This window comes from Haliotis rubra, unplaced genomic scaffold (assembly GCF_003918875.1).
Source record: "Haliotis rubra isolate DU_JTF1 unplaced genomic scaffold, ASM391887v1 Scf183, whole genome shotgun sequence".
Lineage (NCBI taxonomy): Eukaryota > Metazoa > Mollusca > Gastropoda > Lepetellida > Haliotidae > Haliotis > Haliotis rubra.
The window spans coordinates 671,076-696,403 of NW_025765814.1; the positions used below are offsets into that span (position 1 = coordinate 671,076).

The 25,328-nt window shown below is 41.2% G+C and overlaps 1 protein-coding gene across 1 annotated transcript; it reads left to right on the forward strand.

Moving 5' to 3' along the window:
• Window positions 1-9,025: 9,025 nt before the first annotated feature.
• Window positions 9,026-24,032, forward strand: LOC124273665. Its single transcript, XM_046708938.1, has 3 exons — window positions 9,026-9,402; window positions 21,910-22,455; window positions 23,687-24,032. The coding sequence occupies exons 1-3, from the start codon at window positions 9,066-9,068 to the stop codon at window positions 23,911-23,913; spliced, it is 1,110 nt and encodes a 369-aa protein (XP_046564894.1). The 5' UTR covers window positions 9,026-9,065; the 3' UTR covers window positions 23,914-24,032.
• Window positions 24,033-25,328: the final 1,296 nt, after the last annotated feature.

Consider the following 25,328-nt stretch of genomic DNA (forward strand, 5'->3'; position numbering starts at 1 on the left):
CTGCTGAGGAGTAGCCAATGGGAGACTTTTTAGAAACCCATGTTTTTTTTGGATGTTTGCACCCCGGCCTTTGAGTATAACGCTACGTCAATTCCATAGATCGATGCTCATGGTGTTGATCACTGGGTTGTCTAGTCCAGATTCGATTAGGTACAGACCGCCGCCATACAGCTGGAATATTGCTGAATACAGCGTTAAACAAACAAACAGTTACAGCACGTTGCACGTCAGCTTGTGTTTAATGATATTTGATATTTGATCTTTTTATAACAATCATAAATCATCGCCCATTCAAGTCCCATATCCCATTCAGTTCTATGCCTTCTTAGGCATGTAATGCTGATTGGCATGCTATAACGACGATAACGACAGGAGTTATGAAGCAACTTGCAAACAAATATTTTGAGCTGTAGTCAACCATTTAAAGCAGTAAACATATCTAACACGATCAGCATTAACTGTCAAGACTTGAAGGCAGTTTTATAAAGGGTTTTATCATTGAACGCTTTACAAAACTGCCAGAGCGGATTGTCCCTAGGCTACTGTTCTGTGCTACGTTTCATTATAGATTAAGGACACAAAAAGTTCAACTTGTTATACTTAGAGTTACGCTCCAATAGCTTCCGTTTCAAGGACGGTTGGGGATCGGTTATTATTATGACTGGTGATTAGATCATCACCATCGATTTGATGTCGATATTGATCCGTGAAACCTCTTATAAGTTAACAAAACCAAAAACTATTACTTTAAGTGCTTATTGTTTTAAAAAAAGACTCGGGACAATAACGTTTCACTTTCGTTTGTGTTCGATTATGGAGACTGCGTTCGGTTCTTGGTCGTTTAGTCCTTCCAATCAATCTTCTATTATTTTAGTTGATTGAATACTATTCTTGAACCCGGGAAGCCGATGCTGATATCGGGATCAACCTATTGGTAAACTGGGTAGTGTGATAGTGACGAGATGTATGGTGAACCTCGGTCAGTCACATAGGGAACACCGCCCTGAGATCACATTGTTGAACACCGCCCTGATCACATTGTTGAACATGGTCCCGACATCACATTGTTGAACACCGCCCTGATCACATTGTTGAACACCGCCCTGATCACATTGTTGAACACCGCCCTGAGATCACATTGTTGAACATCGCCCTGATATCACATGGTGAACAGGGCCCTGAGATCACATTGTTGAACACCGCCCTGATCACATTGTTGAACATCGCCCTGAGATCACATGGTTGAACATCGCCCTGAGATCACATTGTTGAACATCGCCCTGAGATCACATGGTTGAACATCGCCCTGAGATCACATGGTTGAACATCGCCATGAGATTGTTGAACATCGCCCTGAGATCAAATGGTTGAACATCGCCCTGAGATCACATGGTTGAACATCGCCCTGATCACATTGTTGAACATCGCCCTGAGATCACATGGTTGAACACCGCCCTGAGATTGTTGAACATCGCCCTGAGATCACATGGTTGAACAGGGCCCTGAGATCACATGGTTGAACACCGCCCTGAGATTGTTGAACATCGCCCTGAGATCACATGGTTGAACATCGCCCTGAGATCCCATGGTTGAACAGGGCCCTGAGACTGTTCAACCTAACCGAATTTATATTGTGAAACATATAGCTGAAATGTCATGGAATTAAATATAACCACTGAATATAATATCACAATGGGTACCGTATCTTTCATATTAATGATGCTTCTATCTCTCATATACATTGCCTTACTATTCCAAGAATACAAGTTCCACAAGGCTACCGACACGAATGGCGCAAAATCACGTTGGGGTACATAAAACATATACTCCTCACAAAAAGTTAAGCAACACAAATTTGTAGTCTCATTACATTTTCATTTGTTGAAATTGCAAATCATGGAATGATGCAATAGAAAGGTGAAACATATGTACACACGATTAACAAAATGAAATGAAATGGCACTGAGCAACAATAGACTTACAAATCATCAAAAGCATGTACCCGCGAAACAGTCGTGCAAAATGTGCTGCATTGATGGAGCAAAATGTTAACATTAAGGTTCAAGTCAGTTTTGGACAGTGAAGCAGTGTTCAGTAACGCGTATGACCACTATGAGCACAAATGCAAGCTTCTACACGTCTTTGCATTGACCAAATGAGCCTTTAAAGTTGCTGTTGTGGAATGTTCTGCCATTATCTCTGTAACGCCTGCTCAAGGTCATCCAGAGTCTGGGGGTGAACATGGACACCGTAAACACGACCTCCAATAATGTCCCAAGCATGTTAAATGGGATTCAGATCAAGTGACCTTGCAGGCCAGTCCATATGTGTGATGTTGTTGATCTAAACAAAATCGTTAACAACTCTTTCTCGGGCATTATCATCCATCGACGGGCATTATCATCCATAAAAATGAAGTGAGACCCGCTTGTTGTACCAGAGGAATAATTACAGGTAGGTTTACACCAATCAGGGTGCATGTGTGAAGAGTGGAGCACATTCATGCCACACATTTCGCATGTTGTTTCTGATGGTGGTTGTGTTCGGGTGATGCTGTCAATGTTATCAGATAAATCAATTTGACAGTCACTAAAGGTATGTATTCTTTGAATATTTACCTCTCAGTACTATGTCGGCAAAAATCGCTTTCGAGATTGATAAAGATATTATACTGAAAAAAAGTGTTGCTTAATTTTTGTGAGGAGTATATATCCTGTATGGGTGAATGTTTACGTATAATGACAGTCACAACATTGAGGGGTGCCACTTTACTCATTACTCGGCCCGAACCCAGACCTAGGGCGGGTCGAATAAACGTTTTACCCAATAGACCATCCTACGTGTTCGTCCAAGGACAACAGAAGTATACACTTGAAGATTGGATTTCTTTTTAAATAAAGGGGCGGTGGGGTAGCCTAGTGGTTAAAGCGTTGGCTCGTCACGCCGAAGACCCGGTTTCGAATCCCCACATGGGTACAATGTGTGAAGCCCATTTCTGGTGTCCCCCGCCGTGATGTTGCTGGAATATTGCTAAAAGCGGCGTAAAACCAAACTCAGTCAGTCAGTTTTTAAATAAACTCCATATCGAGTTTAAGACAATGAGGTCATAATTGGGCCAATCAACGTGAATAAAACTGAAGAAAGTATACACTTGAAAATTAGATTTGATCACATACACACACGTTATCAAAACGACACTAAGCTGAAAATAGTCGCCGAAAAATGGTAACAAATTTTTTTATTGCCTCATTCTAACCACCTTACAAAATGGGTGTATAAGTTCTTTGTGTGTCTGATATGTTCTTCCTTTCTGCAACAAATATCCTAGCTCTAAATCTCGAACCCTCAACCATCTCTTTTCCCGTTATCCCTCCACTCTCTCTACCCTTCTGAAGAATCCCGTAACTATAAATGGACGTTCCTGAAAGACGTTTTCCCAGACCCACCTTTGTAGTTGGACAAGCTCCTAACGGATGAGCTTTTACAAAAAGCTATAGGTTTGATGTCAACGATCTCGTGGGATCATTTCATGTGAGTGACAGTCTCGAGTGTTGTGTTAACTTTATCCTTCGTTTTATAATGTGTTTATGCGATGTAAGTACAGTGATGCTGTAACGATACCGTAAAATTGCTTTGTTGAGCCCCCGAGACCCACTGTGATTGTCGATCGTTGAAAGCAAGTCATGTTCTCGCGATTACAACGAGACACAATCTGGGGATACCAGTTAGAAATAGCACCTTTTTGCAGACGATTCTTCAGAATTGCCAACCTGTGCGTGTTCCTGGAAATTAGATATTTAAGGGAATGTACACTAACTACACTTCAGAGAAAAAAATCAGTTATATGACGTTAGTGGAGGCCTATTCTGGTCGTATATCATAATCGGGGGACTGACAAGCTGTGGAATTTTCTTTATATGATTAACACACATTTGAAACATACCCTAATTTGCCGCTGATGCACGGTGGAAAGGACCTAACCACGTAATTTGGCACAAAACGATATCTATCATTTGCACTGATTATTGTCTGAAATGCAATTATCCTATGTATATAAATCCAACTAGATGTTTCGAGAAACAGGCTTGGATACTGTCGGATTTGATGGACAGTGATGACGTCGTATTAAACAACCATCTTGTACCGGGGCATGCATGTAGGTATTATATAAATGTAAATTGAAAAATAACACTATTTCCATTTATTATATTTTGGTTGCCTGGGTTACGTTTACAGAGGATAGCAGAATCAAGTGAAAATATTTCTGCTTATTGCTTCAGGTTCTTTGATTCTTGGGAAGTTATTTCTGAAAATGTATTAAATAGATCTATGTGAAGATCGGTAACTTAAATCAACTTTTGTGTTATACACCACATGACTCTTTAAGACATCCATCAATCTAACCCATGAAGGGACTCGTGAAGATCCGGGTTAGAATTGATCTTCAGTAACCCACGCTTGTCGTAAGAGGCGACTAACGGGATCGGGTGGTCAGGCTCGCTGACTTGGTTGACACATGTCATCGGTTCCCACTTGCGCAGATCGATGCTCATGATGTTGATCACTGGACTGTCTGGGCCAGACTCGATTATTTACAGACCGTGGCCATATAGCTGGAATATTGCTGAGTACGGCGTAAAGCTAAACTCACTCACTCAATCAATCAATCTAAAACTACTTCACCGAATGCAGGTTTTCGGCGTGGCTATATCTGGAGTGAGTGAGTATGGTTTTACGCCCCTTTTAGCAATATTCCAGCAATATCACACGGGGGACACCAGAAATAGGCTTCACACACTGTACCCATGTGGGGAATCGAACCCGGTCTTCAGCGTGATGAGCGGACGCTTTAACCACTAGGCTACCCCACTGACTCTTTTTCTGGAGCAGACCAGTCGTAGTCGTAGGTGGTTGCTGGTTTTAGAAATAGTTCGTCAACTGAGTTTTAAGCATAAAATATAACTCCATTTTGAGTGAGTAAGTGAGTGAGTATGGTTTGAAGCCGATTTTAGCAATATTCAAACAATATCACGGCGGGGGACACCAGAAATAGGCTTCACACATTGTACCCATGTGGGGAATCGAACCCGGTCTTCAGCGTGACGAGTGAACACTTTAACCACTAGGCTACCCCACCGCCTCCACTACACTTTGAAGCAGTATTACCTTTAGTCAAGCGTATACAAGCGCCATTCCGATGTTTGTTGTTTAACGCCGCACCAGCTACGTGGTGGTGGTCTGTAAAAATTCAGTCTGGACCAGACAATCCAGTGACCAACAGCATGAGTATTGATCTACGCAATTGGGATACGATGCCGTGTCAACCAAGTCAGCCAGCCTGATAACCCGATCCCGTTAGTCGCTTCTTACGACAAGCATGGGTTGCTGAAGACCAAATCTAACCCGGATCATCAAGGGTTGCCATTTCTGAGCATGTCCAACCTAGTAATATGTAGACATGGCAAATCAAGGTTTTACTTCGAGTGAAAACGTCAATTTTCGATCTTCAAATACTATTTTCATGTTTACTTCTGCAGTTCGGGTTTAACAGATCGTAACTAATTTCACATATTTTCTTGTTTTAAGGATCCTCGTATACGCACGACTCGAAATATCCATAGAAATGCACGATCAACTTAATGTATTCAGGCAATGCTATTAAATGTGCGACTCCTAACAGCAGAGCAAACAACTGCTCTCGTTGAACAGAACTGTTTGTATTGCAATTAATGCTCCGTTTTAAAAAAATATAAGCAGATTTTTTGCAGATATCACAAAGAGCATGTGTATATAACTTTTGTGTCCTCCATCAACGAGGGTAATTTGAGACAAGGCATGTGGCATTAGAGACAAGAGACTTTATTTCGGTACTTGTAGACCAGCTGACCATGGCAAAGTACTGCGCAATAGCTGTGAGAGATTACAGGATTTAGAAGACACAATGTGTCCATGAGTCACAGATGCAAAGAAGCTTAAGCGAAAATCGTATAATGATACACACATTTGACATGTCACTAGTCATTTGATTCTGTACCACGTTAGTGAACCAAGTGAGTACAGACAGTTAGAACTGGATTCGAATACTGGGCAAATTGTTATAGACCTAAGAGTTATGAACATATTATGTGAAAACACCGCAAATGTAACACAAGTCTTCCTCGTGGTGATAACTAAAGGTGATCGAGCAAAGAAAAAAATCTGAATATTCCAAACAAATACCTCCCCTGACCCACTCAGGGTTATCATATCTGGATGAAAGTTTACATATGTAGAGTTACATGAAGCTATATAGTCTGTTTGCAGTGAAAACGTATCGATGAATTTCACTTTAAACAAGAAAGTAAATCAAATAAAGTGAAATTAAGATTGCGAATCCTCATAATTTTACCTTGCCAATTGAACATTTGAATCTCAGAATTTTATTCAACTTAGGATAAAAGTTGTCTAACAAACGATCATAGATTCAAATCGCTATTATTGGTTTGTATTACAAGGGGGTAAGTGCAGTAGTTGGAACACTGAAACAAAGGCACTTGCAGTACGTGATGAGCATTAACTTAGACCAACCCTACTTGTTTTCGGAGTTTGATCTAATGCGCTTACCCCCTTGTAATGCAAACCAATAATAGCGACTTTTTAATCTATGATCGTTTGTTAAACAACTTTTATCCTAAGTTTAATAAAAGTCTGATATTTAAATTTAAATTTTGTTCAGTTGGCAAGGTAAAATTATGAGGATTCGCAATCTTAATTTTACTTATTCTATTTAATTTCTTGTTTAAAGTGAAATTCATCGGTACGTTTTCACTGCAAACAGACTAATTTGCAGCACTGAAATCTCACCACTTCCTCATTAACAAGTGTTAGAGTAAGGTGTGACCATGGAACCAGTTGACCTTCGATGAAATGAAAGAAACTTATGGGGACGATGCCCCATCATATGACGTTGTAAAACACTGGCATCGCCAGTTCAAACGTGGCCGAACATCTGTTGAAACGGCTCCCATTCCTGGGACCTCCATTCTGCCATTGATGAAGACGCCGTCCAGCAAGTGGGGGCTACCATCTTAGTAGACGGACGTTCGCCAATTAGCCCAAAATGTCAAGATGGGTGTAGGGTCTGTGGAAAAGAAATCATTCACGACCATTTGCACATGTATAAGATGTGTGCACGGTGGATTCCCAAACAGCTCAATCCTTTTAAGAAGCAGGAACGAGTCGATTGCTCAAAGGCACTTTTGGACATGAGCCAAGTAAACCAGGAAGCCTTTAATGGCAGACTTGTCACACAAGACCCTGTGACCCTGGCACTTGTCTATACTTTCAATCACCACCCCCAAAGAAGGCAAGGGTTCAACCCTCTGCAAGAAAGGTCATGCTCGCCGCCTTTTGGGACCCGCATGGAGTAGTGTTGACGGATTTCCTGGCAAAGGGTACCACAATTACTGGGACTTACTAAGCTTCACTACTGCGTAACTTGCGAGAAGCCATCAAACCCAAAAGGAGGACCAGAGGAGTTCATCTCCTTTAGGACAAAGGTCCAGTCCACAACACCCATATTGCCCAGACAGAAGCGCGCTCGTGTGGCTATGACATCCTTCCACACACACCCTATCCCCGACCGCGTCATACCAAAAGACGTTAAAATATGGTACTTGTTGGTCCCTGCCTGGCGCTCGGCATTAATGGGTACAAGAAGGACTGGTCGGCTCTAAGTCAGTATAATGTGTCTGAGTGGGGTATTCATGCTTCACTGCGGCATGGTATCTCAGTGGGCTAGCACTATAAAAGCTGCTTCAGTCTGGGCTAGTACAAGCAGCCGCACATACACATACACACGCATGCACGTCGTCATATGAGCGAAATATTCTCAAGCACGACGTTAAATATATTGCATATGTTTTCAACTTTTTCATTTTTTATGGGTCCACACGTCTAATTAAACATCTGTGATAGAAGAGGAAATAACCTAAAACGCGTAAAATCCGCCCAAAACTATTTCTATTTACGTAGTTCTGTGTTTACATTGGTACGGCGCCACGTGCTGTCATCGAAACTCTGGCGAGAGCTAGCGATACACTAGCGATATATATGATTATGTATTGTCATACACCTCACTGTTGCAGTTGTAGAAGAAGGGGCGGTGGGTTAGCATAGTGGTTAGAGCCCATTTCCCCGCCGTGATATTGCTGGAATATTGGTAAAGGCTGCGTAAAACTAAACTTACTCACTCACTCTGATTTACAAATAAGCGCGTTAACTCCCTGGATGCCACAGGGACATATATGTCCTTCCCCTTCAACCCTCAATTTCAAGTCCAATAAAAATATCCCACGCACACAAATACACTTCACAGTTTCGAATTCTGCGGGAAATTTCCTGTTTCTTGATACCATCCACTATTATTTTAGACAAAGCTCAAGTGCTGAAAATGACCTTTCAAAATAGGACAACATTTAGCAGTGTCTATTTCTCAAACCGCCGAGGTAGTTGCACTTATATTTAAACCAACGGATAGGAAATTTAATATTCTACATTTCTGTGTAATTTTATAGCCGTACGTAGATCCAGGACCACGTGAGCGCAATTCTCGCACAACGTTAACTTTTCAAACCGTATGAAAATGTGCGCCTGAAAAAACCTCGGCATCCAGGGGGTTAAGCAAGAGAAAAATCTGGTTATGTGATATGCAAATTAACCTGTGTCAGTGATGTTAAACAGTCGTCACTGCGCCTGACTGGTTCCCTGACGAAGCGCAAAGGGAGCCCGGAAACAGCTTCGGCTAACCTCGCCACTTTCCGTAACTATTATTTGCCTTGCTCTTTCGGCTAACTTCGCCCATTTTCGTAACCACAAGCTTGTAGCACTGCGTGTCCCTTAACTGATTCCCGGCTCCCTATATGCTGTATGAGGGGCGAATCAAGCTTAGTCTGACCCCTTGAAACACTCGGCATATTCCGCATTAGGAAGCAACAAAACCGTTACGTCACAGAAAGTCAATGACGTCATAAAGGAATGACGTCACAGAGCCACATCAGTATCGTAAATGAAAGATTTTGTGCAAGATGGATCTGACCTCAGGAGGTGGCTCTTTGGGTAGTGGATGCGGGTTAGACTTTCTACCGGGGAACTGTGACGTATGCAAGCAAAAACACGTCCGTGTCACTTCCTTCCACTGCAGGTCGCACTTCTACTGTAGGAGCTGCTTAGAGTTTGCGCCCAAGTTCCGTAGACGTAAAGATTTCTCCTGCCCCACGTGCAGTGACCACAACAAGCATCGGACTTCAGACAATCTCCAGGAAGTGGACAAGTTCATGAGAACACAAACTTCCGGTCAGACAAATGAGGACTTTGAGGAGGTAGTGTTCGGTGTTGGAGGATCCAATATCGTGTTTTGGAACGGTGAGTGTCGTTTTTACTTATTGATGATAATTGTTAAGATCTATCATGATGATGGGTAGCCAAGCGGGAAATGTGTTCGCCCGTTATTCCGAAGACCCAGTTCGATGCTTCATTAAAATAAAAGACTATTCTTGTATTCACCAATACCCACTACTTCGTGATGAGGCTCGTCCTGAAAGCGATGTTAATGAGAATCACTCACTCAACATTTAAACAACTGAAAGCATTGTAGGTTTTTTACCAATCAAGTTTATTTTTTCAACTGATGTCAACTGATAGCTTTACTTATGAAAAAGTACAATGTCTTTTTTTGTATTTTTGTCCGCATTTGTGACAGTTTGGGTCCGCTGATTTGTATGAGATCCACCACGCCCAGGATCCGGGACACGTGCACCCGTGCTCGGAGATCGCATATCACCATGCTTTAAATAGAAAAGAGAGAAACCATACGTCAGATATGGCTTCGTTGAAACTGACGCCTCTAAATTTTTAACACTGTTAACGAGTGCTCGCGACATGTGCACTTATAATATAACACCTTTCAAAAAACGTTAAAAATGTAACGAATAGAGAATTACGTCCTTGAAGATAGCCTTAATATATAAAGAGAGGGACAATAGAAATAATACCGAGTTTTTACAAAATGTAATCAAAGATTAGATGATTTGATTTAACTCAGCAGTTTAGGAAACCTTATTTGTGGCTTGGTAATTTTGGGTAGAAATATATTGGTTCAATGAAACCTGGTGTAAGAAACGTGTTTTCAACCACACGACCACTTCAATTTTTTATATTTTAATTGGTGCCGAAAAAACAAATTTGTTCATTTTAAAAGATACAATGTTTAAGATACCAATCGGTAGTTGCGTACTTTGTCATAATTAAATTATATTTAGAAACTAAAACCATTAAATAGTATTCTTTGGGTGCTCATTCATTTTTAGGGTACAATAATGCTTTAATTAAGATTCCAATTTAAAATCAAACATATGATAAATTCAACAGAGAGGTATAGTTTATTTTGGTCCTCAGTTTACGACCGTGGTTACCAATCAGGAATGCGTCTTCAGCAGTCCATGGAAATGAAATGACTTCATGAGGTTTCGAATTCAACTCGATTAGAAACTCGAATACAAAGCAATTACCAGAAAGCGAACCAAAAAGTCGGACCGTTCCAGAAACAGCTCGTTTAACCCGCTTCAGATATCCATACGATAAATGCTCGGCAATACATATTAAAAATAGAATAACAACACTGTACGACTAATGTTTCAATATTACTGGTATTACCTTTGCCTGAAGATGAGAAGATTTTGTAATAGTTCATACAACGTGCAGAGAGCTGGTCAAGGACATCGTTGGAAACTGGAACTCGGTTATCAGTTTCTGATGAAAGTTGCAAGAAAGTACAGAATGAAATGGAGACATTTCTAAATACGTCTCTTTATGTTAGCATTTAAATGTCACTGTATATGGCTGTCGCAGGATTTGCGATCAATACTCGAACAGGTAAACGCGTACTGACGCAGGCGCGTATGGGTCAGCTTTCTTGTTCCATATGTATCCGTGTGTTTATTTCCCCAGGTGAACAGTTGCCTAGCCTTTGCATGTGTTCATGACGGGTACCGCCGGTGGAGCAGGATACGCGCACCTTGTAACATCACTAATTGATAGCGATTTATAAACACATGCTCAGAAACGTACCATCGTTTTGGGCAGATCTTTCTTACGGCTGTGCTGTGGAAGAGGGATTTTGAATCATTAATAACAATAATGATGTATTTCTAATTTCTATGGCGCTATTTCCAAACATATGGATACTCAAAGCGCTTAATAGACATGATGCACATTATTACCCCGGATAAGTTTAATGGTCATATAACTTCTACCACCGGGTACCCATTTTCTGCTGGATGAACAGAGGCAATCTTGAACAAACTCGCTTACCTAAGGTGTGACCACATAGTTGCTTCGTTGTGGGGGCAAGACAGACTTCCAGAAACTCTCAGGAGTCAAGCTGCCAAACACGGTCACCCATGCAATGACTCTCCGTGACCAGCGTTGCTTTAAGAGGTGACTAAAAAGGTCTTAGGCTTTAGATATTATAATTTGCACTTGTCTACGAGTTGGTTTGAAATATGTTCCCATAACAGTATCACGTGACTGTCTTTCGACCCCCTTCGACCAACTTCAACATGGCTGACCAAGCTTCGTTACTCCTCACTATGCATGGTTGTATTGTTTTGCGATGTGGGTGTATGGCGAAGCCTCTTCGTATTCATGGAATATCAACTCGAAGTCTTAATTGTTTAATCCAGAACTCCACTGTTACAACACGGTTCCAAAACATAGACGAAAGTCAGTTGCGACTTGATGAAACATTCATGAGAAATAGCTGTAACTGCGTTGAAACTCAAGCATAACATTCGCGAGTCCTAGATTAAAGTGATTTGAAACGTTAGGTGAAACTTTCCTGGCGAATACAGACTTTAACCTGCCTTTTTCTGCAAAACAACCTTCCGAATTATCACTTCATGACGCAGACCGCGCGGCTTCCACTCTCCGGCGCAGTGATGACTTAGCATAACATCTACTATGCTGGCTTGCCGCATGGAACTCTGGGTAGGAGAGTGCGCGGCTTCCTTTTAACCGTCAACTTCCGTTCATAAAGTCCCCAATCAGAGTTATTCCCCTTGATACCAAAATTACTGTGAGCAGCGAGTTGCACTCAACTTAATAAAACTTAATGTCTCTGAATAACTGATTCCAATACAATGGTTGCCAAAATGGTTGTTCACGTGAAGATGCTATTTATGAACCGCGTGAGAAAAAATAATTTGGTTTGGTTGTTGTTTAAATAATCGGACCAGACAATACAGTGATCAACACCATGAGCATTGATCTACGCAACTGGGATACGATGACATGCTATTTAATTACGTCCATGGTGTTCGTTGAACCCAATTTTCATGTTTGCAATACTTAGAATTTGTTTTCGCAAAGAAAGTGTTTACCAACAATTTAATAGCAAAATATTTCTGAATTTAATGGGTATTAGTTGCTACAGATGCATTTTTACTCATGTGTCACCAGTAATAATCACCATGATATGAACAACTTTGAGATGAAGACAAGATATGCGATACAATGTGTTAAGTCATCACAGAAATCATGAAACCACCCGATCGCTCAAGTCGCCTCTTGGGTTGCTGAAGACCAATTCTAGCCCGGGTCCCCGATCTGTATATGTTCACCGCTAACGTGATGAGTTACAGGTGGTAATAATACTCCCGGCACCACCACTCTGCCGACAAGACCATGTATGGGTGAATACCCCCGTGTTAGCGGGACACCACTCTGCCGACAAGACCATGTATGGGTGAATACCCCCGTGTTAGCGGGAGACCACTCTGCCGACAAGACCATGTATGGGTGAATACCCCCGTGTTAGCGGGAGACCACTCTGCCGACAAGACCATGTATGGGTGAATACCCCCGTGTTAGCGGGAGACCACTCTGCCGACAAGACCATGTATGGGTGAATACCCCCGTGTTAGCGGGAGACCACTCTGCCGACAAGACCATGTATGGGTGAATACCCCGTGTTAGCGGGAGACCACTCTGCCGACAAGACCATGTATGGGTGAATACCCCCGTGTTAGCGGGAGACCACTCTGCCGACAAGACCATGTATGGGTGAATACCCCCCGTGTTAGCGGGCGGAGACCACTCTGCCGACAAGACCATGTATGGGTGAATACCCCGTGTTAGCGGGGAGACCACTCTGCCGACAAGACCATGTATGGGTGAATACCCCCTCTGTGTTAGCGGGGTGACCCTCTGCCGACAAGACCATGTATGGGTGAATACCCCCGTGTTAGCGGGAGACCACTCTGCCGACAAGACCATGTATGGGTGAATACCCCCGTGTTAGCGGGAGACCACTTGCCGACAAGACCATGTATGGGTGAATACCCCGTGTTAGCGGAGGCCACTCTGCCGACAAGACCATGTACGGGTGAATACCCCCGTGTTAGCGGGAGACCACTCTGCCGACAAGACCATGTATGGGTGAATACCCCCGTGTTAGCGGGAGACCACTCTGCCGACAAGACCATGTACGGGTGAATACCCCCGTGTTAGCCGGAGACCACTCTGCCGACAAGACCATGTACGGGTGAATACCCCCGTGTTAGCGGGAGACCACTCTGCCGACAAGACAATGAATGGGTGAATACCCCTGTGTTAGCGGGAGACGACTCAGCATAGAACTCCACGAAAGAGTCAGAGAGGTTGCTTATTTCTATGATTGTGTGGGCTTCATACAATGGTCAGTGTATATTTAATTAATTTTATGTGTTTTTAAAGTTACTACATACAAACATGTTCACAATTGTAACCCGGCTGATTTATCATGCCCGGACTGCGGAGAAGGTAAAGAAGATGAATATCATGTTCTGTTTTTTTGTCGTTATAAGGCACACATTTGGGAACATTATCTGCCTATGTATAATTGTAGTCCTCCATGTACTGCACACTGCATTGCCTTGTTATCAACAACAGACAGTGATCTATTGCTCTGCTTAGCCACCTACTTGTATAAAGTATTCGGGGCGGTGGGGTAGCCTAGTGGTTAAAGCGTTCGCTCGTCACGCCGAAGACCCGGGTTCGATTCCCCACATGGGCACAATGTGTGAAGCCCATTTCTGGAGTCCCCCGCCGTGATATTGCTGGAATATTGCTAAAAGCGGCGTAAAACTAAACTCAGTCAGTCAGTATAAAATATTCAAATCAAGATTATAGAGTAACATATGTTGTGTTTGGGATTGCGCTGTCTTGTTGGGGTGCAGATTCGGATTCTCGTGTGGGCGGCTGACTGTTAGTCTGCCTCACAGTCCCTGAACCACATTAAGTGTCAAGCTTAGAAACAGCGTTAGAAAGACTTATAGGTATATAGACCCTACCCTAGTACTATATAAAAGGATCCTAACATGTTACATCTTAAACTGTACTCTAGGCCTCCTGGCCTCGAACTACAATAACTTCTGTTATTCTGTTTGGAGATACAGTAAACTTCGAACTTTTATTTGCCAAAGCCACGGTTGTCTCGAAGTCCAAACTTTGTCCTTATACGTCTTCCTCATTTAGTCACAATTTTCCGTTCGTGTCGAACTTTGGATAGCTCGAAGTATTTCCGGAGGCCCCTTCATCTTCGACGCGACAGTGTTTGATGGTAGATTTCATCCTGTTTCATAAGCTGTGGCTCTGATGTCGAATTTATCGTGAATTATTGGTTTGTTTTATTCACCATATGGCTGAAATATTGCCGATGTGACTGTAAATCTTAACTCACTCACTCTGATGTCAAAAGTATACAAAGCTAATGGGAAATTGTGATATGGATATTTTTTCACAGGCAAGGTTAATATTGAGTTAAATATAAAAACCTGATTATAATTCTGTTTTGATTATTCAGAATCAAGAATTCTTCAGTGTCAAATGGAACACCACAGAACGTATGGTGGGGTTTGTTCTTGGTTTTCTCATTGTAGATAGGGGGCTAACTGGATCCAAGAAATGATCTTGCTGTTAAACATATAAACCATAGCATTCGAATTCCCATAGCAACCACTGGTTCATACCACCAGAGAGGTGTTAAAAAGACCCAACAATAAGGCGAAATTTAGTCGACGTGGATAACCTTTAATCTGTTTACTTATAATAACATTAGATTTGGCACTAACCATTACTTTTGAATGTAAGTTGTGATGGTTGTACCCGTGAAGGTCCGGGTTAGAATATTGATCTTCAGTAACCCATGCTTGTCGTAAGAGGCGACTAACGGGATCGGGTTGTCAGGCTCGCTGACTTGGTTGACACGTCATCGGTTCCCAACTGCGCAGATTGATGCTGTTGATGACTGAATTGTCTGGTCCAGACTCGATTATTTACAGACCGCCGCCATATAGCTGGAATATTGCTGTGTGCGGCGTAAAACTAAATTCACTCACTCACTCACTCATTGTGATGGTTGTTGTGACTATGGACAGAGATAGACATTTTTATCCCTTTTTCCAATTCCTGGAGTCATAACTGATTCAGCGAGTCAATCTCATAAGTTTGACGCTGTTTTGAGTTTTAAATCCAGTGGAATCTGTTTTGATAATCAAGACTATTTCTTTTCCGTCATTACCGTTGACAGTCTCTTTGACTCCAAATAAGAACGACGGATTGCAAAATATTTCTAAATCGGGAATAGCCTATTTCATATGTCAATATGGCACACGGCAATGTATACTCAGCAATAACAGCTGATTGATGTTTTTTTACCCATCACTGGAAAAGAGAAGCTATCATGTATTAATGTGTACTAGATGACATCTTTAACGGAGGGGGGCACAAGGGAAGGAGGATCAGCGCAAACGGGAACGTGCACGTGCTACACAACGGTACACAGTGAGAGAATCTGAGGGGTGGTGTCATGATGTGATATTGGTGGAATATTGCTAAAAGCGGCGTAATACTAAACTCACTCACACACTTTAAACAGCACAGTTCCCGTCAAAATGAAGTCTAAAATGACGGCTCTCCTGTGCGTATAAAACATAAATTAAGTTTAAAGTCTGTTTGTCGCAATATGAGAACGACAAACTGCGAAATAATTCTAAATCGGGAATAGTCTATTAAAAATCAACACATTTTATGTCAATAAATACACTATACCAAACAATGTCTGCTATTTGATATATTTATACCCTTCACTGGAAAAAGAGGGGCGGTGGGGTAGCCTAGTGGTTAAGGCGTTCGCTCGTCACGCCGAGGACCCGGGTTCGATTCCCCACATGGGTACAATGTGTGAAGCCCCATTTCTGGTGTCCCCCGCCGTGATATTGCTGGAATATTGCTAAACGCGGCGTAAAACTAAACTCACTCACTCACTCACTGGAAAAAGATGTTTATCATGTTGTTACGTTTACAAATTGACGTCATTCACCGTGGTGGCCTCATGTGTACGAAGAACAGCGCAGAGTGAGTGAGTATGTTTTACGCCACTTTTAGCAATATTCCAGTAATATCACAGCGGGGGACAGCAGAAATGGGCTCCACACATTGTACACACTTTGGGAGTAGAACATGGGTCTTCAGCGTGAGGAGCGAACACTTTAACCACTACAAACCGCCCGTGCTGTTTAAAAGCCCAGTACAGTGCAGTTTTGAAACATATCTTTCACAAAACACCACAACTAAACACAGGATATTTCTTAAATAGAAACTATGATCCTAAATATCATATTTGTAAACGCATTACAACAACGTCATTTTGGAGGCAGACGTTTATTTTTTCAGGCGTTTTCTCTCTCAATATAAATGGTCGTTCCTAAGTATAGATCAAAATTAACAACAAAAAGTGGAATAACGACATCAGAAAATGCGCCCGACATTTAGATAATATAGACGTCTTTCATAACGTGAGCATATTGCTTGAGTAGGCAGACGAGAAAGCTAAACAAGTCTGTCTTTTTAACTTATGACGTCATACAGCAAGGCCATTTGTATTCCTTGTTTTGATATTTCTGTACTTGGCAAATGTGTTAAAAATAATTGGGTTTATTACTTTTTAGTTTCGTAAAGTCTTTTTGCTCTGTTATTTGAGATCAAGACAAAGTGGCCCGACCATTTTGTCAGCAGCCTTGTTTTGCTCTTGTTTGGTATATTTATATTGACAATCAGTTCCGATCAATACTTTCGCAGATCCCAGCAATATCCTGAAAACTTGAGAGGGCGTTTTGTTCTAGGATTATTTCTTGACACGAAGGGACGCAAAAAACATTATGTTACAACTTCACAGTTCCCTGAATTAAAATATATTTAATTGTCATTCCACTTACAAAAAAGTGCAGGTAGTCACGCAATGGCTGAATTTACAGGTTTGTTCTTAACGATTTTATGGAATCTCCATTTGAAATATATTTTACATCTTTCTAAAAACATTGGTCGTTATAATCGTGTTTGTATGGTGGTCCTGAGAGAGACTTGGAATTCTCGTCTTCAATTACGGCCGCGAGAAAACGATAACATGAAACGAGAAAGCAACAGCATCAAACGAGATACGCTTCGGGTTCCGTGTTCTCGCGGTCGAATGTAACTGGAGGCGAGAATGCAATGCAGAGTTGCGTCCCTTGTGTACACCAGGAAACTATGGACAGAAAAGAACAGAACTTTATTGCTTTTCAGGCCGTAAGACAACGGCATAACATGCTTTTGGCATCAACGGATGTTATTGTCGTTAGAAAGCTGGCCATGTATATATATAATGCAAACTGTTTCAGAATAACATGTTCATTAGTTATTATTCTCTCTCTCTCTCTCTCTCTCTCTCTCTCTCTCTCTCTCTCTCTCTCTCTCTCTCTCTCTCTCTCTCTCTCTCTCTCTCTCTCTCTCTCTCTCTCTCTCTCTCTCTCTCTCTCCCACTGAGTGAACATCTAGATGTCTGTGCGAAAGGAAACGATGTTAAATTTACAATATTTCCTTTTTATCAAGTTCAAAATTCGGACAAAGTAAAACGAATTTTAAAAGAACACTACTTCATAGACAAGTACAAACCAATGTTAAACCATTTTGGGTCTCCGGCCCATGTTCATACATGTGGTTAGTCAGCATATGATGTATATGACAATATATATATATTTCTATTTCTAAGATGCCTAGCGGTTAGAACAATCGAAAAAAAAATACATTATCAGACAATAAAGGTATAGTTTTTTGATGACGTAACAATTGAATGACGTTATCCCGTCACTGCGCCATTCTAGTGTGCCCCCTCGTAATCGAACCATTTTACATTACGTCACAATGTTAGCGACGTCACGATGCATGTCAGTTGTCATCGCCTCGTACGGCCTCCTACAGTAAACTACACCGTTGCATCCAGTTTCTTGGTTTGCTGTTGCTTCACGCAGCTAACATCACTGGTGGAAACATTACGCTTATGTTTTACGAAGGTTACAATGTGTCATTTCGACTCACAAGTTTTCAGCGACACGGTAACGTTCGTAATGTTTACATTCCCACAATGCAATTGTGGAATGTCGCTTGACTACTCAACTTCCTCTGGATGTACTGATCTAAACTTACGCTGGTAGTAGAAATGCAACGTTCATATTGCCCCATATGGTTTACGTTAATGACAGATGTAATTAAAATAATTCAGAGAAGATATTTAATCCGAACGCAAACCGTCATCAAACTGTTATCATTTTTTCTTTTTCTGGTAACGTTCGTCCTAAATATATATATATATATATATATATATATATATATATATATATATATATATATATATATATATATATATATATATATATATATATATATATATATATATACGCACAAAATGTCCAAAATAGTACAGGTGTTCAGTCATAAATATTGCATAGATAAATAAAAACAGAATGCCTTTTTCTCCAACATGTTTCGTTCTTTACTCTTCAGGGAGATTGTAGCGGTTACAGTATGACGTCATTACACATATATTGTGACGTCATAATATGGACAACATTCTAGAGCGACAAGGTCACAGCTTGCTTAAGAAATACACTTCGCTCAAAAGTGTGTTTTATTTAAGAAATACACTTTGCTCTACCACCATGTAGTCACGCAAGCGTCCTCGTGCTTTAACTATAATAGTTCAGGGCAAAAGTGTGTTTTATTACACTATACATGGTGGTAGGGCGAAGTGAATTTCTTTTCTAAGATGCCAAATTTAATACTTTCTAAAGATAATTACGATTAATTTAAGGCAGAAAACAAACGACGGTGTCGGTGACCTAAATTAAAAATCCTCGCACAGGGCTAACTGGCGCGCTGTTCTATTAATGTGTCTGCCCCCTACGTTAAGACGAACGTTACCAGAAAAAAGCAAATGATAACAGTTTGATGACGGTTTACGTTCGGATTTAACATCTTCTCTTAATTATTTTAATTACATCTGTCATTAACGTAAACCATAGATCAGTACATCCAGAGGAAGTTGAGTAGTCAAGCGACATTCCACAATTGCATTGTGGGAATGTAAACATTACGAACGTTACCGTTTCGCTGAAAACTTGTGAGTCGAAATGACACATTGTAACCGTCGTAAAACATAAACGTAATGTTTCCACCAGTGATGTTAGCTGCGTGAAGCAACACCAAACTAAGAAACTGGATGCAACGGTGTAGTTTACTGTAGGAGGCCGTACGAGGCGATGACAACTGACATGCATCGTGACGTCGCTTACATTGTGACGTAATGTAAAATGGTTCGATTACGAGGGGGCACACTAGAATGGCGCAGTGACGGGATAACGTCATTCAATTGTTACGTCATCAAAAAACTATACCTTTATTGTCTGATAATGTATTTTTTTTTCGATTGTTCTAACCGCTAGGCATCTTAGAAATATATATATATATATATATTGTCATATACATCATATGCTGACTAACCACATGTATGAACATGGGCCGGAGACCTACATTCTTCATGAATAAAGATCTACATGTATATATCTATCTATCTATCTATTTTTTCATATATATTTTACAGAAAAAGTGAATTTATAATACACTTTCCCAGTGACTTGTACCTGATCATGACAGTGTTACAAAAAACACAGTTTTCATTTTGGAAACAATTGACAAAATTTAACAGAATTTGGCCTTTTGTAAAAGCAAGGTTTAGTCAATTGGTGTCTTGAATCAACAAAATAGGGACATTCTAAAATTGCATGATATTCATCACCGATAGAGGTATTACAGAGAGTATATATACGCGCACCCATTATCGCACTCGTGGGCTCTCCCAAATTGGCCATCGTCTGAGATCTACATGACCTTGGGCTTTCACCTAGCTTGAATCTGACACCCTGTGATTTACTAGTAGATTTTAAAAATGGCGTTAAACCCAACTCACTCACTCTCTGTTTTCACAATTTCTAAGTTCTACAAGTTCTGGAAGTGCTGTAAGGCAACAATCTCATAATTTGCTGTCTTGTAAAACCACTCGCTAATAATTAGAAAGATAAATCCTACGAATCAGATATTTATTTTCATCGCTGGCATTTGGAGCTACAAGGAACGAAGGTACACACTGTCATCCGTGTGTTTAGCATCTGATTTATGTGGACGATAAGTAATCATTGCACATATCTTACGGCTGCGTGCGTCATAACATCCAGGCACTTGCTAAGTGCTTGACCCAGTACACCGTTCATCTGCATGGACACATGAAATATACACTGCGTCTTATGGATTATCGAAGTCAAACACAGCAAATTAGATCGTGCAAGATTAATTTGTGTCAATCCTGTTTGTCGTCGTTGTCATCGTCGTCAACATCGTTTACTTCATTACTAGGGCATAGTCTAGTGGTTAAAACCGGAGGTGCGGGATTGATTCTCCACTTGGCTACTGTTATTTAGATTATTTGTGATATTCCGCGATCTTGTGGAATATTGCGATTTGTGGCGTCAACCCACACTCATTTTCTCTTGACAAATATAGAATTATGATGTAACTCATATGGAATCGTATTACATACTGATCGCTCACTCATCCCCTCACCAGGTGTCTGCAACAGGTTTCTCCGAATCTTGTCTCTTTCTAAAACCTTAGATTAACAATGTGGAAAGGTGTATTTGAAAGTGTATACCTTGGAAAGGCAGATCATTTCTCTGTAATCTAAAACATATGTTTCATACATATTGGACCGGTCATACTGTACAATTAAGCGTGATATTTCCGATGGACGTTTTTAATCAATCAAACATTCCAACGCACGCACGCACGCACGCACACACACACACACACACACACACACAAACCGTCACCGTCTCAGACCTGCACAAGTAGACAGACCTTGCAATTGATATGACTGCTATACTGTTAAATAAAAGAAACCATTTATTTCCCAATACCCCACCAGTACTGAAGCCCCTGCATAACAATATTATACAATTATAGGACTGCACGGTATTACCATTATACCGGTATTAAGGAATACGCTTTTCAGACGACACGTATTGCAATATTCTTTCTATATTGGGTAAAGAACATATATGGAGTTTTTGTGATTATCTTTATGGTTTAAGTTAAAATCTACACAGACTCTAATTGACAGCAAATGTTTTCTTTCTTTTATTTTCAACGACAAAACGGCATACTGTAGTGTTGGACTATAAATTGTATAAAAGAGAAAATAGGATCCCTGATTATGCAACCAAATTTTGAGATTGCTGTTATCAGAATCATAATATGCATGTTTAGGGACTTATAATGTAGAAAGTAGGATTGACATGTACAATTTGTGTTACCTACGGTCAAACACTTAAGTTCCCAAAATATCGCAATACGGGTACCTGAATTGCAATATATTGCTATACAATTTATTTGCCAATGTACAGCCCTATATAATTATTTAGGAAACAAAACATACCACTCACTCACTCGCTGATTTGTCCTCCATAGGGGTTCCTGAGTGTTCTGACGAGGAGTCCGACCTAACCGGAAACAATGACGAATGGGAAAATCTGCTCAGGACAGTGTCACGTGACACGCAGCAGCAACCGACATCCGGTGTTGAGCAGCCAATCGAAAGACAGAAGTCATATGTAATTCAGAAAATACCACACACTTTTGAAGGAAACGCCCCGATGACGAGGTTCATTACCAAACCAGGAATTATGGGAATGGCGCCTGCTACGTCATATCTACAGCTAAAACTCCCAACAGCGGAGCCTTCCGATTCGAGCAAATCGTCATCCATCAGTTCCTCCGAGGGCTCCTCCGGATCAGCCTCAAACAACAGCCAGACATCTTCGATGGAAATCAAGCTAAGCACAACCAGCTCCAGACTCCGCGGTCACAAGGACCATATTGCTCGGTCCCATTCCTCCTTTTGCAGCAGCAGCGTCTCCAACGACAACGACGACGGGGATCGTCTAGAGGTGAAGGGGTCGGTGGTGGGAAGTCGTTACTCCAGACAGGCTCAGTGGCTCTTCAACGCAAGCCCCGGTGAGGCACTGTCCTAATACCAATCTCACGTTGACCCAATCCCGTTAAAGACCCGGTTTAGAATTTGTCTTCATCATCCAATGTTTGTGATAAGAGTCGACTAAAAGAATTGGGTGGTCAGGTTTGCTGGCTAGTTTTATGTATTTCATCGTATCCCATTTCTGTAAATCGATGCTCATGTTGTCCGACCTTTCATTTTTGTGTAAGCAACGGTGGCTGAGTGGGTTAGACGGCTGACTTTGTGTGCTGGTGATTAGGTGCCTGACTCTTAGGGTGTGGGTTCGAATCCCGGATAAGACTCAACTCAACAAAAGTACTAGAATCTGTACTTTACTGAGATAGTGTAGTCCCAAATATAGCATGTGTTACAATCACTGGATTGTCCGGCAGTTTTAAAACAAATTCTCTCCCAGAGAATACGCAGTCACCCTCAAACACGTATGTTTACTGTCTTCTGCCAGGCAGTATATAAGCAGGAACATGTATAAGATACGATGTCACATGTCAGTTCTTCATTGTCCTATGTCTTCCCGTCCTCGGGCGGTGGGGTAGCCTAGTGGTTAAAGCGTTCGCTCGTCACGCCAAAGCCCCAAGTTCAATTCCTCACAAGGGAACAAGGTGTGAAGCCCATTTCTGGTGTACCCCGCCGTGATATTGCTGGAATATTGCTAAAAGCGGCGTAAAGCTAAACTCACTCACTCACCTCCTCTACACAGCCCTATGTAAACAAATAAGGTTTGTAAACATGGACGTTCTTCTCGAAGAAGGGGATCCGGCATATTTAATGGAGGGCTTCATTCTATAATTTGTCTAATCGCCTTCAGTAATGGCGTCATTTTGTTGAAAATATATCACGAATAGAGTTAATCATATTGTTTGTAAAGGTTTACCTTTAGTTAATCTCCATTACATTCTTTGAACCTACCCCATCCATCCTAAGGCACCCCACAACTGACCCTGAAATCCCTAAACACCACCCCTACGCCTTCATGTGATGTAGTTCGTAGATAATCGCTAGTCTGCCACATACAGGCAGCAACTAAACTGCCTGGCAAAAGAACTGTTAGACCACAAAATTACGTTATTAGGCTGAAAACTGTGACCACTGCAAGCTGAACATCCGAAACTCCATCGTGATACCAGTATCTACCACCTCACTACCGCATAACATTGTGTTTGTTTTGATTACTAATATTCAACTGACCAAAACATGTTCTGTTTCTGCTGGCAGAGGACTACCCTGATGACGCCAGAAAAAAGCGCCCCAACACCCCGGTGAGTTCCCGAACAAGCGTTAGCCCTGAGGGCCATCGAAGGAGTGGTTCGGGGACGTCATTTGAGCGCTGGATGGAGGAACTCGGCCAGGTGGAGGGGCCATTGTTCAAAGATAGCGACACTCCGTTCTCATCGGAGGAGAAGCTACCGGAAGTCGAGAAAGATGACTTCTGGGATATGTGATGTTTATCCTCAATTTGAATGATTTCGTATGCACGATAATAATGTTCTTACTTAGGTTATTTTGAATGATGAATTGGGATGTTACAGCCATTGAATGATAGATGGAATTTCGGATATAAGTTTTTTTATATGTACCCTCAAATAGCGCCACAGCTTACGAAACAAACTTTTCATGGCTTATTTTAAAGTAACACTGAATGATTCAAATTTATAATTCAGTTAATTCCATCTATATCCATGCCTCATCTCTCTCTGTCTCTCTGTCTGTCTGTCTGTCTGTCTCTCTCTGCCGCTCTACAAACACACCTACAAACACACACACACACACACACACACACACACACATACATATATATACATATATATATATATATATATATATTACGTATAACGAATGAAGTCAAATGTGATTAACATGTGCCATGTCAAATTTTTGTCATATGTTGTCATAAGCCTATATGTTTCCCATGTTTCGTCACGCGTAGTGTTGATAATAAAACTGTCAGTACATTGCTCATGGCCGGGTATGTCGTTTATGCCTATATATAAGATGGATACGAGATAAATCACAAGGAACAATGAAGAAGGAATCCTGGTTTATTTAATGATTAAACACTGATGCCATTTCAGGAGATTCGAACATGAACGTAACAAGATAACCTCGTAAATTTGACGACGTTAATTGTTAGAAGGGAAGTGTCCAGTGAGTTGTTTCCCTTAGCTGTAGCTAGGCAACGCACAAAAATGGCCGAACGGTCGCATCAATAAGTTGGAGAGATACGATAATCGATATTGGGAGAAAAAGTTCAGGTAAAGGACGTGGTAGTTGTCAGAATATGTGGGAAGTACCAAACTTAAGGCCACCCCATCGCCTTTCATGGAATGAAACTGGACTTGTCTGGACTTGTTTGACATTGCCAAGGTCAGATTGTATTCCGGCAGTCATCATTATAAAAGTAAGGTTAACATATTTCTAAAGATTGTGCAGTATGTTAACATGCGTGAAGAGATTGTACATAAGGCTGGAATCTCATATAAGAAATAGATGACATACAATATACGCCTCGTGGCTTATTGTCTCTGTGTTGATTTATAGCACGGTGTTCATCGATCTCTATTTCTTAAGTATAGTCTTTATATCTGCAATGTGAGATATTTTGTCGCGACATTGACATTGAAAGTCGGTCTATCAACGTGGGTTTACTAATGATTAGCTTGAATCTCCTGTCTCTGTTCGTATGAGGGGGCGATGGAGTAGCCTAGTGGTTAAAGCGTTCGCTCATTACGACGAAGACCCAGGTTTGATTCCCCACATGGGTAAACTGCGCAAATCCAACTTCTAGTGTCCCGGGTTGTGAAATTGCTGGAATATGGCTAAAATATGTAAAACCACACTCACGCAATCACTCGTATCA